The sequence below is a fragment of the Sturnira hondurensis genome, unplaced genomic scaffold (assembly GCF_014824575.4).
Source record: "Sturnira hondurensis isolate 20B ecotype Veracruz unplaced genomic scaffold, ASM1482457v3 Scaffold0004136, whole genome shotgun sequence".
NCBI lineage: Eukaryota > Metazoa > Chordata > Mammalia > Chiroptera > Phyllostomidae > Sturnira > Sturnira hondurensis.
Window position 1 is genome coordinate 55,005,727 of NW_028076767.1, and position 15,598 is coordinate 55,021,324.

Here is a 15,598-nt window from a genome sequence, read left to right on the forward strand (position 1 = left end):
TAGTAACTACCTCACAGGGTTATTGAAAGCAATGAGTAGCTGCATCATATACGGCAACTAGAAAAGTGCATGCCACATGAAAGTCACCTGTTTGCCACACTTGTTCATTTTAGACATGCTTTACCCACCTTATGTGGGAACCTTAATGTTTTGCATGTAGTGGGTGGTCATAAATGCTTCTCAAACAAATACAGGAAACGCCATTTCTTGTATAAACATTTAAGTTAAATATGGAAACTTGCTTATGCTGCAATTTTTAACATTTTTTTTCAATTATTAAACAAATTGCTGAAAATTATTTTGGGTCTCACCCACACTGAAATTTTTCATATCAGTTTGCCTTCATGAATTGGTATCAAATTATAAGGATCTACTTTATGTCCCATTAACAACATTTTAGGCCCTGGCTGGTTTAGCTCAGTGGATTGAGCCCAGGCCTGAGGACCAAATAAACACGGTTCAATTCCCAGTCAGGGCACATGCCTGGGTTGCAGGCCAGTTCCCAGCAGGGGACCCGCAAGAAGCAACCATACATTGATATTTCTCTCTCCTTCCCTTCTCCTCTAAAAATAAATAAATAAAATCTTTAAAAAAACAAACAAACATCATTTTAGGCTGAGATTTTTCAAATATTAAGAGGTTTTTTTTTCCATCTTTACTTTTCTGGGCCAGAGAATGTCACCCGCAGCCCCTCCTCTGTTCTTTTCTTGTGTCTTCTCTTAACAGCACTCCAAGGTTGCCCTCTCCCATTACTCCATAAGCCCCAGGGTCCCTTGCTCCTCTGGGTTTTCCTCCCACCTTGCTGCTTTTCCTTCTCAGCCTCTTCTGCTTCTGGGTCCCTCTGGAGTGTCCAGGGCTCTCTGGTCCATTCTATACCTTTGCATTCTCCTAGGTGGCCCTTCTTTCTGCTTCTTGGCTTTAATACAACCTATGAACCCTTAACTCCCAAATGCACGTATTTAGCCTGACCTCTCTTTGGAACTTCAGACTCATTTCTCCAACTGTTTCTGTGATGTAACCACATGAATAGCTAATTAGACATCTCAAAAAGGATATGCCCAACACCCAAAACTGCTCACCCCTTCCCCCTTTCTCCCCCTGACTTTATCCATAGCACTTCTGCGCTCCCAGTTGCTCCAGCCAAAAATCTAGATGTTATCATTCTTTCCTCCCTGCCCCTAGACCCTGATATTCAGCCCACTAGCAAACTCTCCCCACTTCACCTGCCTACCTGTGTCTTTAGTGCCTGGTCTAGGCCACTGCCCTCCTGTCTGGATCACTCACTGCAGCAGCCTCGTCTTCCATCTCTATCGTCACCCATACTCAGTTTTCCACATTGCAGCCAAAACCCAGTGCCATCACTCCATGATCAAAAAACCCTCTGATGGTTTCCCATGGCACTTGGAAAAAAATGCAAACTCCTTTGATTTATAAAATCCTACGTAATCTGATTCTACTCTGAGCCTTGACCATTCAACTCCAGCTGCAAGCTCATTTCTGCCCCAGGGCCTTTATGCTTCCCATTAGTGCTGCAGAGAACTCATGTCTCCCTGACACCCACCCTCAAATGAGTAGCTCCTATGGTATTTCAGATCTATGGTTTAAATTTCAGTTCCTATGAGAGATGACCTGATCATCAAAATAATCACCTAATAATTCTTTACATTACACTATATTTTTAATGGCACCTATTGTTATTTACTTATTTGTCTGTCTGTCTTCCCCAACAGAAGAAGAGCAAGGACCTAGTCTGTATTGTTCATCATTGATTTCACAAGAAAGGCATTCACCAAGTGTTTGTAGCCATGAATCACGGGGGAGCCTGAGCGTGTGTCCTGCCTCTGGGCTTTCCTGGAAGCCTGGCAGGCTGGCTGAAAAGTAATCACAGCCTCACTGGATCCAGGTATGGGAAGAGAATGAGATGCTGCTTCCACAAATGATCAGTAGGCGATATGAGCTGCCCTTCGATACAAGCATCCGCGCTGGGAGCTGGCCTGTTTTCCAGAATCCCGACTCCCTCGCCCTGTCCTTGGGGCTGACAGTCACCTCTCACAATAGTGGAAGGTTTCAGAGCAGCAGCCCAGGCTCCCCTCTCCCCGTCTTCCAACCTCTGTTGTAGAGATGTTTACATGTCAAGTAGCGCTCACTGTGTGTCAGATACAACACTAAGCACTTTATACAAGGCGATTCTTCATAGCTCTGAGGTGGTACTAATATCCCTATTCTAAAGATGAGGAAACTGAGGCTCAGAATGGGGTGGGAAGCCAGGCTGTCTGAAGCCAGAGCTCACTCTCATCGTCACTATGCTTCTTTGTCCCAAGACTTCTGTTTCTAGTCCCAGGGCATCTAAGCCTGGGAAATGGGATAGAAATTGAGCTGATGAGTGTTAATGGCAAATAATGAAAAATACTATGTACACTTAGGGGAGGCTTTACAGATTCTGCACGCTAAAGATAATGACCGAAAATACTATTTAGGCTCACTTTCATTTATTTATAAGACCCAAACCCAATGATTGATTGAACCACACACCTCTTTGCACTCCTAATAAAAGCAAAAATATTTTAACCTTCACATTTTGAACTTAAACAAAAACGAGGCAGCATATCAGCAATCAGAAAAATGTGATAACCAGAAAAATGCTGTTTGAGTGGACAATGCAGGAATTTTGGCAGTTTCAGACCGAAAGGTCTTTTGACTAAATCACAGAAGAGTCATTTATATGATAATGTCTTTCAGGACACTAGTCTGAGCTCACGATGTTTTCTTCACGGATAACAAAGTCCAGTGGCCTCAATTTTCAAGCAAACTTGGAAATTTAGGTGGATGTTAATAAAATGAAGTAAAACCACCCAGGATCAGCTTTCCTACGACATATTATTGAAGCACAGAATTAATTAGAAAGAAGAGATGAAGAATTTACCTCAGACAACCTGTTGTATTACGCAGAACGAGTGAAGTCTGAAATTTAATTTTGTGATCATCATCAAAGGCCGTGTTATTCCATCCAGAATGTGGAACAATCACAGTGTTTGTTAGGGTTGAGAGAGCATCGCGAATGATTGTCATCTTTACAGCATCACATGAGGATAAATTCCAAAGAACTCCTAAAAATGAGATTTTAAACAGCAAATCATCAATGAAAGATCCTGCAGCTTCAGTAAAAAAACAAACATATTAGCCCTAATTGATGTGAACTCAGTCTGTTCCAAACCTGACCTACTGCAACCAGGCTGGGCTGGACCTCTGATAAATGTCGAGTGAACATTCATAAGCTTCTGGCAGTATCACAAAGTTGTAACAGTCCTTCGCTTAAGTTTGAGAGCCTAGGTATCTGTCAAGCAAGGCAGCTACGGCTTTTGCAAAACAAATGAGTTACTCTGTGAGGGTAACAGGTCACAGTATAATGCATCTATGATTGCTGTAGATTCTGTAAAGCCATCATTCACTGCATTATCCCTGAAATTCAATGTTCTCTGAGACTAACGATTTTTAGAATTTGGAAAATTTCTTTTTTTCAAAAGACTGATAAGCCTCACCTCTTCTTACTTTTGCTACTGGGAAGCTCAAGCTTAATACTGGCAGTAACTTTGCTGGCACAGAGGGTGGTTACACTTGCTTTATCTTTATTTAGATTAGGTTTCGATATTTCTACTTCCCCTTTGAGAGTTTCATTACTATGTGTTTTAGAAGTGCAAATTACTGCCCCCTCTCCTGGATAACAGGTGAAACTCATAATAAATTAAAAGCCGCTTGCACATTAGATTATCTTCATTTCTGTGTCAACTATCAGGTGGGTTATTGTTACAGTACACGTTCTAATAATTTTTCTTTTAGAAATTACATCAAATTCAATATTATACCTACTCTAATGTCATTTTCACATCAATTATTTTCCTAAGTAAGAGAGAAAGAGGTGTTAGAGAGATGTTGCAGTTTCTCTGCGTTTGAAGTCTCTCAGAGCCCTGCTCGCCTGACGCCTCCTTGGCAAGCTGCTCAGAAGTCTGTATAGTGCTCTTAGAACTGCTGACACACAGAAACACTTTTGGGGGAGGAGTCAACAGACCTGCCCTGGTCCATGGGAGCCGGTCAAGCTTGTGAACCTGAGTAAGAGTGCTGGGTCAGAGACAAGGTGGTACATGTTGGCCCAGGAGCTGGCATGGAAATTGCTTAGCCTTCTCGGGGCCTGGAGAAAGTACAAGGCCCTTCGTGAAGGACGGTGGTTAAAAGAGCTGACAGGTGCTTTTACTCTTTTTGGAGGAAGGAGAGGTAAGAGCAAAGGGCTAGAATAGAAGGTAGTGAAAGAATGCTCTGATAATAAACTGAGAGAGGACCACCCCCTGCCCAAAAGCCTGCCTTGCTCCATCCACATGTTGTGGAGGAATTCCTGGATCCTGGGGACTGATGCTTGGGCTCCATCCTGGGAAGGTGTCTCAGTGCTGTGTTCTCCACACTGTGCCTGCTCCTTTCCTCTTTCACTTGGCTTTGACATCAGCACCTTGGTGACTGGCCTTCCCTCGTTCCCTAAGAACTTTCACCTTTCTCTGCTTGTACCCTTCTGCTGGGGCAGAAGGATGCCCAACGCAACCCCAGTTTTTCAGGGCTTTGCCCTCAGCAGCATCCCATCCAATCAGGCCTGGACAGGGAGGGAGATTCAGACAGTTCTAAAGACCTTGCTTTTTCTCTGAAAGCTGTTCTTTCTGCCACGACAGATCATTCATTGCTCATATTATTAACTGTGGCTCCATGCTCATCTATCCTCAAACTGGGCTTCAGTGTATGTTTGTTTGAAAAAGAGTTTTGTGCCCAAAGCCATTTGAGAAGCACTGTCTTAGTGGAAAAGTATCAGAGGACTAGTGACCACAGAAGGAACCTAGGAGCTAAGTATGAGCCTCTGGAGGTCTGTCCTGACCCAAATAACAAAAGGTGGGAGACAAGACAGAAGAAAAAAAACGGGCCCTGGCCAGAATGGCTCAGATTGTTGCAGTGTTGTCCTGTAGACCAAAAGGTGTGGGTTAGATTCCTGGTCAGGGTACATACAAGAGGCAGCTGATCAATGTTTCTTTCCCACATTGATGTTTCTCTCCCTTTCTCTCTCCTACCCTTTCCTTCTCTTTAAAGTCAGGGAGGATGTCCTCTGGTGAGGGTACAAAAAAAGAAAAAAAAGAAGCATTAAAGGGTATCGTGGATAAGGCTTTAATATTTCCTGCTAATAAGGCCAACCACACTCATCCCAGGGCACCAATGGGACCTGCTGGAGCATGAGCCAGCCACAAGGGCAGCAGCGGCTCAGAGCCCATGGTGTGGAAGGGTCATTTCATAACCATCTCTGCTGACAATTTTATCACATGTGATTCCCAATGCCATTGGGGCAAGTTATCTTTCTGTCAAAGCTTTTAAAATTCCTCACTCCACAAAATTCATCATATAAGGGAAAACTAGGGTTTCTAACACACAGGATAAATTCATTCCAGCAAAATTAATAGTAAGACAAGGTTTATGGAAGGCAATACCTATCACAACATAGGTTACATGTGTAAAATTAGATAGCTCTCTAGACAGAATGAAACAGTGTGAGTCACAAACTTCAGGTGAAAACATGACTAAGAAGAGGGAGGTTCTCTAGCCCACTGGATCTTGGAGATGACGTGGAGAAGTTCTTTGACTGTTGGCAGAAAAGCTTGTTTTTCACGGTCCCTACCTCCACTCCTGGCTACTGCTGAGACCTACTTTTGGTACGAGGCTATTTCCCAGATTGCAAATTTCCTTGATTTTCTGTGTAGGTACTAGAATTTTATACTGCTCTGTACTTTTCTTACTAGGCATTTAAAATGACCAGTGGAATTACAGGGTGGGACAAAGTAGCTTTACCGTTGTGAGTATACAAGACAGGGTTTATTCTTATTTATTGTAATAACCACAACATGCATGTCTTTTTCCACACAAGCAGCTGTAAATCTACTTTTGTCTATTCGTATTCAGATCATCTTACAATTTACTATTGCCTTTACACCTACATGAGAATGAACAGGTAAATGTACATAAATTGATATAAACAAGAGCAACATGAACATTTACTGTGGTTTTACTCTGTCCCAAGAATTGTGTGCTTTACATGCAATACCTTAAAAGAGCCAAGCTGCACCAAATCAATTAACTTCCCATTTAATTATTCTGTATGCTTGAAATTTTACATGTTGATATTTTAAAGCATGATGACCATTTGTATTCCTAGATTTAATTTAAATTTACATTTTATTAGCAAATACATTGAGGAACAAAATTTTATCATCATCTTTTTATATGTCTTGTTACACATATGTAAGAAACATAATAGGAATTAAAAAATATTTGTTGATCAATCCAACTTAATAGCTGCTATTTGTTTCTGGATTGCCCTTTTATTTCCTTGACTATCAGATTAGTTCTTCAGTGTTACCTCCCTTTCATGCCGTTTCTTAAGACTCAGTATTAGGGAGTGTCTTTACGGCCTGTAACCATGGGGAGAGGGTTAGAACAATATTCTGGAACTGTGAAGAAATTGGCCAGCAGAGTTATGCCTGCCTTTCACTTGAAGACCAGACAGACGGCTGTTGAAACTGCTATGCTGTGCCATTGCCGCTGCACGTCCTGCAAACAACACACCTGGATTCCCATTCCTCCAACCGCAAACAGAGAGGAGCAGTGTTGTCTAACTATAAAATGTTAAATTATTAAAAATATGTAAATCCCATAGGCTCCACCAACAAAAATACTCGACACAATAAGTGAATTTGGCAAAATAGTGGGACACAAAGTCAATATTCAGGAAATGAAGGCATTTTTGTATACCAACAATGAACTGTCAGAAACAGAAATTGGAGGAAAAAATCCCACTTACTACAGCAGCAAGAAAAATAAAGTACCTAGGAATAAACTTAACCAAGGAGGCAAAAGACCTGTTCTTGGAAAACTATGGAACACTGAAGAACGAAATTAAGGCAGGTACAAACAAATGGAAGCATGTACCATATTCATGGACTGCAAGAATTAACATCATTAAAATGTCCATACTACCCCCAAAACAATCTACAAATTCAATGAAATCCCTATTAAAATACCAATGACATATTTCACAGATTTAGAACAATTTATAAATAACAATTTATTTAAAAAATTTATATGGAACCAAAATGACCCTAAATAACTATAGTAATCTTGAGAAAGAAGAACAAAGTACGAGGGATCACAATACCTGATATCAAACTAAATTACAAGGCCGCTATAAACAAAACAGTCTGGTACTGGCATAAGAACAAATGCAAAGACCAATGGAACAGAACAGAGAGCCCAGAAATAAACCCATATCTCTATGGTTAATTAATATTTGAAAAAGGGGACAGAAGCATAATGGTGCTGAGAGATCTGGCACTGTACATGCAAAAAAAAAAATGAAACTAGACCACCAACTTATACCATACACCAGAATAAACTCAAAATGAATAAAAGACTTAAACATAAGCCGCAACACCATAAAAGTCCTAGAGGAAATCATAGGCAGTAAAATTTCAGATATCCCACACAGCAATATTTTTGCTGATACATCCTCTAGGGCAAGGGAAATAAAGGAAAAAATAAACAAATGGGACTACTTAAAACTAAGAATCTTCTGCATGGCTAAAGAAAACATCAGGAAAATGAAAAGGGAACCAACCATATTTTCCAATGATAACTCAGACAAGGGTTTGATCTCCAAAATATATAAAGAACTCATATGACTCAATGCCAGAAAGACAAACAATCCAATCAAAAAATGGGCAAAAGACCTGAACAGACATTTCTCCAAGGAGGACATACAGAGGGCCCAGAGATATATGAAAGTTTGCTCAGCATCACTAGCCACCAGAGATGCAAATTAAAACCACAGTGAGACACCACTGCACATCGGTCAAAATGGCCATCATTAACAAATCAACAAACAAGTGCTGGCAAGGTTGTGGAGAAAAGTGAACCCTAGTACACTGTTGGTGGGAATGTAGACTGGTGCAGCCACTGTAGAAAACAGTATGGAATTTTCTTCAGAAAACTAAAAATGGAACTTTTGACTCAGCCTTTTGACTCAGCTATTCCACTGCGGGGACTATACCCTAAGAGCCCCGAAACACCAATCCAAAAGAACCTATGCACCCCAATGTTCATAGCAGCACAATTTACGATAGCTGAGTACTGGAAGCAACTTAAGTACCCATCAGTAAATGAGTAGATCAAAAAACTGTGGTACATTTACATAATGGAATACTATGCAGCAGAAAGAAGGAACTCCTCTGCTTCGCGACAGCATGGATGAAAGTGGAGAGCATTATGCTAAATGAAATAAGACAGGCAGTGAAAGAAAAATACCATATGATCTCATTTATAAGTGGAACCTAATGAACAAAACAAACAATGAGCAAAATAGAACCACAGGAGTGGAAACAAGAAACAGAGTGACAGGGACCAGAGGGGAGTGGGGAGGGAGATAAGGGAGGAAAGAAGGGGAAAGGACTAGTTAAAGAACAAGTATAAATGATCCATGGGCATGGACAACAGGGTGGGGCAGGGAGAGCAATGGGGGCGGGGACTGGGGGAACTGTAGTACAGCCACAATTTAAAAAAGAAAGAAAGAAAAAAAAAATACCCTTCTTAGATAAGCTGACTATGCTACCTTTTGGTCAACTGAGTTGACTTACTGACTACAAAACCAGTCTTACAGTATAGAAATACAACCTTTCATTTCTGCAACTTCAAAAAATTTCAAAATTATTTTTGACCAGAAAAAAAAAGGGGAGGTTCTATTTTCACCAAGTCTGTGGCATTCAAGGGACCCACACAAAGGCAGCTTTAGCACCTGCACTGTCAGTTACAATACCCCACCAACCCTGAACTTGACTGTGCAACACAAAGAGTGACAACATTGGGGTGGATTGAACGGGCTGTGTCAAACATCAAAGCAAGTCTCCAGACAGTGGCTTTTCTTTCTCACTTTCTATTTCAAAAATAAGATTATGGAAAGCCAAAACAACCTGTTTTGATCAACCAATATTGAATGAAGAAGGTTCAATTAAACTTAAAAGCTTTAGCTATGGAATGATTAATTTGGCTTTTCAACTGAAAGTAAAAAGCACCATTCTTAAGGCCAGCTAACAATACCTGTGTGCACTCCACCTCACTAAAGTAGCAATAAAACAATGTTCTCTCCACTTAGTCTGTCTAGGGCTTCATTTAATGGGTCAGGAAGAGTGTTGCTAGAGCAGTACTAATGAATAGAAAATACACTAACTCCCAGATGTAGCAGGACTGATGAGAAAATGCGGAGCTGTAGGATAAGTTTTGCCATTAACATGACAAAACTCTAGCTCCAACATCCTAACACAAAATTTGCTTAAAAAATAGTTTGCAGCACACTCCACTGTCTCCTGGTTCCCAAAGAGAAAGTTAAAAATAAACTATATTTGGTTTAGAACGCTTGAGGTTTTTATTTAATTTAAAGCAATTAGGTATTCGTTGTGAGGACTAAAAATATACATATACAAACTAATTTAGAAAACATTAGGAAGCTTTACGTATGAGAAAATGCTACTTATTCTCTACCACAGGAAAGAGTGCACACTATTACAAGTAACCAATGAATTACAATTCATTGAATTGTAACCAATGAATTACACTATTACAATCACAATGAAATACTGCCATGAGAAATGAAAGTTCATTCTGTCCACAAAGTATGAATAGAATAATTAAAATACCATTTCACATAATTCCTACACTGCAGAATTTTCAAAGAGCTCATGTTTAAACCTAGTTTTATGGCTTATTCTAAAAGGCAACTGATAATGTTATAGTCAAATTAGAAACTGATTTTACTGATTAATTAAAATAATAGCATGATTTTAAAAATGTGTTTCTTAAAGTACATTACCAACCAAACAAAGAACATTTGGAAATGTGATTTCTCTGGTAGGATACATATTTAACACCCTATACAACTATTTGTCTTCTTATATAAATCTAAAACCATTAATTTTTACATAGGGCTACATTTATTCCTTGTTTCCTAATTATAAAAAACCCCCAGTGTTCATAGACATTGCAAAAAGAAAAATAAAATAACCCAACTCCTTAGTGCACTTCAAATATCACCGCTGGATGTGCNGTTTAAACCTAGTTTTATGGCTTATTCTAAAAGGCAACTGATAATGTTATAGTCAAATTAGAAACTGATTTTACTGATTAATTAAAATAATAGCATGATTTTAAAAATGTGTTTCTTAAAGTACATTACCAACCAAACAAAGAACATTTGGAAATGTGATTTCTCTGGTAGGATACATATTTAACACCCTATACAACTATTTGTCTTCTTATATAAATCTAAAACCATTAATTTTTACATAGTGCTACATTTATTCCTTGTTTCCTAATTATAAAAAACCCCAAGTGTTCATAGACATTGCAAAAAGAAAAATAAAATAACCCAACTCCTAGTGCACTTCAAATATCACCGCTGGACGTGCCCCTGCATTTCCATCCATAAGTTACCCTCAGTTCTCAGTGTCCTGCCGTTCCTGTTTCAGTCGTGCTCTTTCACACGATGTCCGTGAGGTCAGTTAAACAACCCCAGGCTTAGGGATGTGGAGAGTATGTATTCAGAGAACAGATGAACAGGTCTCGTCCTCACTGTTCTGGCAGAGAGTGAGCATCATGACACGTCACCATCATAACTATGTTCAGCTCCCTGGGGTCAGGGACACTTCCAGGTAGATGCATCATGCCTCCTAGCATCTACGGGCTCTTTGGAACAGACTGGGGCCATGGACACCCAACCCTGCAAGCATTCTTGATAAATGGGGGGTAGAAATACTAGACTAAATGTAAGACATCAAGGCTGCAGATTGCACCTGAGGGTCAGGGTGTCTGCCCACCTTGTAAACTCAGTCTGTGGATAACAAAGCAGGACCACGGGGCCTTTGAACCGAGGGCCCTGCCTGATCTGAGCACCTGCCTCCAATGTATTCCCTAGAAGTCCCTAGCTGAAACCCAGGGCCTAGAAAAATTCTGCCATTTCTCTGAAGCCTTTCCCTAATTCCAGTGTGGTTTTTATAAACTTCTGAGACTTTTTTCGGGAAGTAAGTAATGTCAAGATATGACGACTACATGCTGTCACAACATGGCTACCTGCATCCCTGTCCATTAAAGACAGGGATGAAAAACATTAATTTTTTAGACATTAAACATTAATTTTTTAAAAACATTAAACATTAATATTTTTCTCTTAGAAAAACATTAATTTTTCCCAGGACAGTCCAGATCTGCACTATGCAATATAGTATATAGTAGCTGTTAGCCACACGTAGCTGCTGAACAATTGAAATGTGGCTCGTCCAAATTGAGATGTGCTGTGTATAGATAGAGACCTGGTACATACAAAAGAGTGTAGAACACCTCAATAATTTTTATATTGCTTATAAGGTAATTTAAAATTACTGGATTAAAAAATTACATCATCAACATAAATAACACCTGTTTCTTTGATGTGGCTACTAGGAAGTTCAGAATTATACCTCCTGCATTATACCTCAGTTGGAAAGTGCTGGTAGAGATGCTATTCATTTTATGCCAGGCCTTGTCACAATTAACACAAGGCACCAGGGACAAAGCACTTGAGCACAGGAGAAGCAACAGTCCAGCTCTCGCATCGTTTGTGCCAGGCAGCAGGGGCTGTTTCTCACGGGGAAACTGGTCCTGGGAGAGGTGATTTGCCTGGGGCCACAGAACTGCCAGGAAACGTGTGGCTCTAATTATGGCTCCCACTGACTTATTCCCTGACACTGTGCTGCCTCTTCCTGGATGTTGTGCTGAGCATGGGAACCTCTGTCTGGTAGGACTGGAGACTACCACACCTGGCTTGGAGTGTGAAGGGCAGAAGTTAGGCAGAAGCAGGGAGAACCTTCCAGGTGGATCAGCCCTAGGGGAGGAGCAGGAGTAGGGGAGCCTCAAGGCAGTGAGCTGGCCTAGAAGGTGAGGACAGGGGATGCAGGGCTGACGACAGGTGGGGAAGAGTGGAATACAGGGACAGGTGTCATCCCAGGGGTGACAGTGAGGCTGATGGAGCATCAGTGGCAGAGCCTATGTTCTACAACAGCAGTTTAGGGGGAATATGATGAGGACCTGAAGGAGGGAGGAGGGGATGGGAAGGCAGAGAGTGAGGGGGAGTACTTGCTAGAACTGGAGCAAGCTAAGGGTGGAGTCAAAGATGAGCCAAGAGTTCAGCATGTGTGAGAATATGGTGCTGGAACAGGAAGGAGGCAATCTTGGGGGAGTGGGGAGAGAGTAGTGCAATAAAAAATGCCTGGCCTGTGTGGCTTCAGGAAAACCACTCAAGCTTTCCACCAGTACTGGAATGCTGTGAACAAATAATGAAACTTAAATGGAATTGAAATTATGGCAAAGCAATTATTATGAGAGTGAGACAAAGTATTGTGTTCAGTGATAGGAAAGCCTGGCTATGGATACATTCTGAGGGAAACAAGTCACGGTGGTGTATAATCATTCCCAGGGTCCCAGGGTCCCAGGGTCCTAAGATGCTACCCTCTTAGCAGAGGTTCCTGAAACTTGGGCAGTGACCTTCGCAGCAGTGATCGTGTGAGCCTGGTCCTGGCTCACAGACATGTCAGGCTTCTTTCTTCCTGCCCCTGCTGTCAGGACAGGCCTGCTCGCTGCATCCCCTGTTGGCTGGCATAGCCAGCCCCCTTGGCGGAGGACAGCTCAGCCCAGTGGGCCTCGCCTTGTTCACCTGGTTGCTCCCAGATACTTCCCACACACAGCAAATGCATATTCCATGTCAGACATGGGAGAGCTAACTCTGGCTCAGCTGTGGTCATACAGGTCATTATCTCTGGTTTCAGAAGAGGTAGCAAGTGGATCCTTAGGTGACCTGAGGAAAGGAAGCTTCCTAGAGGCTGGTTGTGCTGGCCATGAACACTACACCCAGTGGGGCCCCAGCCTACATACTCCATTTGAATGGGATTACCCCTGCTGTTCAGATTTTTCCTCAGTTAAAGGACAGGAGTAATAGATCTTTAGAGTCTTTAAAGAACATAAATAAGGATTAGTCTGTGTTTCTGTGATTTTTCAGGTACAAAAGTGGATCACACCATCTTTGAAAAGATCTTATCAACTTGTAGAGATTTCTTTACAGATGCACATTCACAACATACTCTTCTTTATTCCAGGTAATTTTCCAACTTCATGGGTAGGTTGAGAGCATTAATGATATAATGTAGCCCTACATGCCCCATGCATTTCTACTGAACATAAATCAGCTTACAGTTCAGAAATGCTTAGATTGCCCATCAGGGACATTTCTGTCTGTAAAGGACGGTTCTGTCTGTTAGGGAGAATTTGTAAAAATGAACAGGTCAGAGGAGGGGAAATTCTGAGATCGGTCTGATGCAGAAGGAGCAGAGGGCAGTGACCAGGCCACCCAGGTTGTTCTTGCGGCCACAGAAGAAGGTCATTTATACTGTCAGACATATACAGAGACCAAGTCACTGAAGTTGCACGTTCCATAGCTGACTTTTACCTGTTCCGGGAATGTGCCTATTCATTTGTAATTGCACTAATCTTTAACCTAGGTGTTCGGTACCTGCAGAACCTTAGAAACAGAAGTGCCTCCAGTCCCAAGCCTTGGGAAATTGCAGACTAAGATGCTGCAATGAACCTGAGGGACCTGGATTAAGGTTTCTTGAGCATCGTTTTAGATTTTTGTCAGGTGCCCGCATCTTTCTCGCATTTGCTGGCTTTCTGGTCTCCTGAGGGAGTGTGCCATTACGGGACTATTCTTGTGCTGAGAAAATCTACTCTGACCAATGGCTGACCACCTGAGTTCTGTAGGGCCTCTGTGCCGCACCCCCCTCCCCGGCTGCCGCATTTTGCTCAGCATTCAGAAGCCTATACACAAACAGCCATTCTCCACTTATAAGTCTGAATCCTTTTCATACTCAAACTATAAATCTTGCACTAGTCACAAACTATAAAATCACAGTTCATGTGCTTTCTGAGCAACCTGAAACTTTGAGCATACCTAGTCTGCTGTGACTGTACTAGTGGCCAAGCGAAACAACACTCCTCTACATTCCCAGGTAAAACTCAGAGTGCAGGAGAGACTGTGGGATATTTTTTTTCTTTTACCTTTTTGATGAGAATTATTTAAAAGAACAAGGGAAACAACGCTTGACAATGGGCAGTTGCACCTAGATTCTGTGCCTGCTCAGCACTTCTTGGTGGCTGTGGTTGGGCCAGGGCGGGCAGAGACGGAAGGAAGAGCCCCTGCCTGCCTGCCAGGAACCCTGCCCTCAGACTCAGTCTCCCTGGATCCCCATTCCTCATCTCAGGTATGGGTAGTACGGAGGCAGAACAGAGAATTTACTTAGGATCCTTTCCAGTTCAAAGTTCTGTGACTGTGAATTAGGAGTTATCCCATTTATAATAAACTGGTTTTCTCATTACTATCAAATTTTTGTCATTTTATTTCTTGTCAATTGTTTGATGGTTTGATATGTTCAGAAAATAAGAGTACACATTTCTATTGTTATTAGTTTACAAAGTGGGCCACGTGGTAAATAGCCTACTGACTTGGGCTACAAGTGAGGGGGATGTTACTTAATTTGTGAAAACTAGCCACACAGCTCCTGACAGCTCTAGCGACCCAAAAAAAGCAGGACAGAAACTAACAGGACAACTCCTGTCTGTACCAGAGAATAAACGACTCTTGTAAAGGCGTATCAATTAGGCCAAAGGGCCATGTTCAGTAAATTATTTCAACCTGGAATGGCACGTAACAGTCCAAAAGGCTAAATACATGTCCACTGAGCTCCAGCCCTTTATGCAACGTCCTGCCGTCTGAACTTTAGCCTGGCCCACCTGCCGTTCCTTAGTGCACAACTATCATTTCCTTGTGAATTTACTGTCTAATTAGAAATATGAAGTCCACAACCAGGAAGAGAAAATGCCTCATTTCATGTTCTGTATAGTGTCTGGAATCCATTGCTGGCATCCAAAAATTTTTAAAGGGATGTGTAGAAATATTTTACTTAGCCATATGGATGAATAATCACTTGCTAAATTGAAAGAAATGTGAATAGAACTGTCACCAAAACAAAATCTATTATTATTCAAAAACGAAGGCTACTTTTGGTATTTTGACACCAGTGATAATAAAGGTAATAAATAGACATGTGATAGTTTGGGGACACCTGGTACATTATGAGGTAGGCCTCCAGACTCTGTGCAATATCTTCAATTTCTATAGTCTTAAAAATGATGCTTTTAAGATGCTCAAAAACTTGAAACTCATACTTTCTAGCATAGAAAACACTATTTAATTACCTTGAACAAATGAGTTCTTTTGTTCAATCAAGAACAAATGAGTTCTTTTTTGCTTTCCTACTTTCCATCCACAATTTGTAGCCCAGCAGACATTCATCTTATAACCCAAAAGGAAAGCCACACTTCATCCCGCTTTCAAGTGCCTTTGTTTTCTTTCTCTTTTTTTAAAGAAAACAACCTTACTTGAAGCACC

General features: G+C 41.3%; 1 protein-coding gene across 11 annotated transcripts in view; it reads right to left on the reverse strand.

Moving 5' to 3' along the window:
• PKP4 (plakophilin 4) overlaps positions 1 to 15,598 on the reverse strand; it is a 245,663-nt gene that overhangs the window by 20,634 nt on the left and 209,431 nt on the right. For all 11 annotated transcript variants that reach the window (XM_037044659.1, XM_037044660.1, XM_037044658.1 and 8 more), the window contains one exon: positions 2,924 to 3,107. In XM_037044659.1, the coding sequence (XP_036900554.1) occupies positions 2,924 to 3,107 (184 nt within the window). The remainder of the gene's footprint in view (positions 1 to 2,923; positions 3,108 to 15,598) is intronic.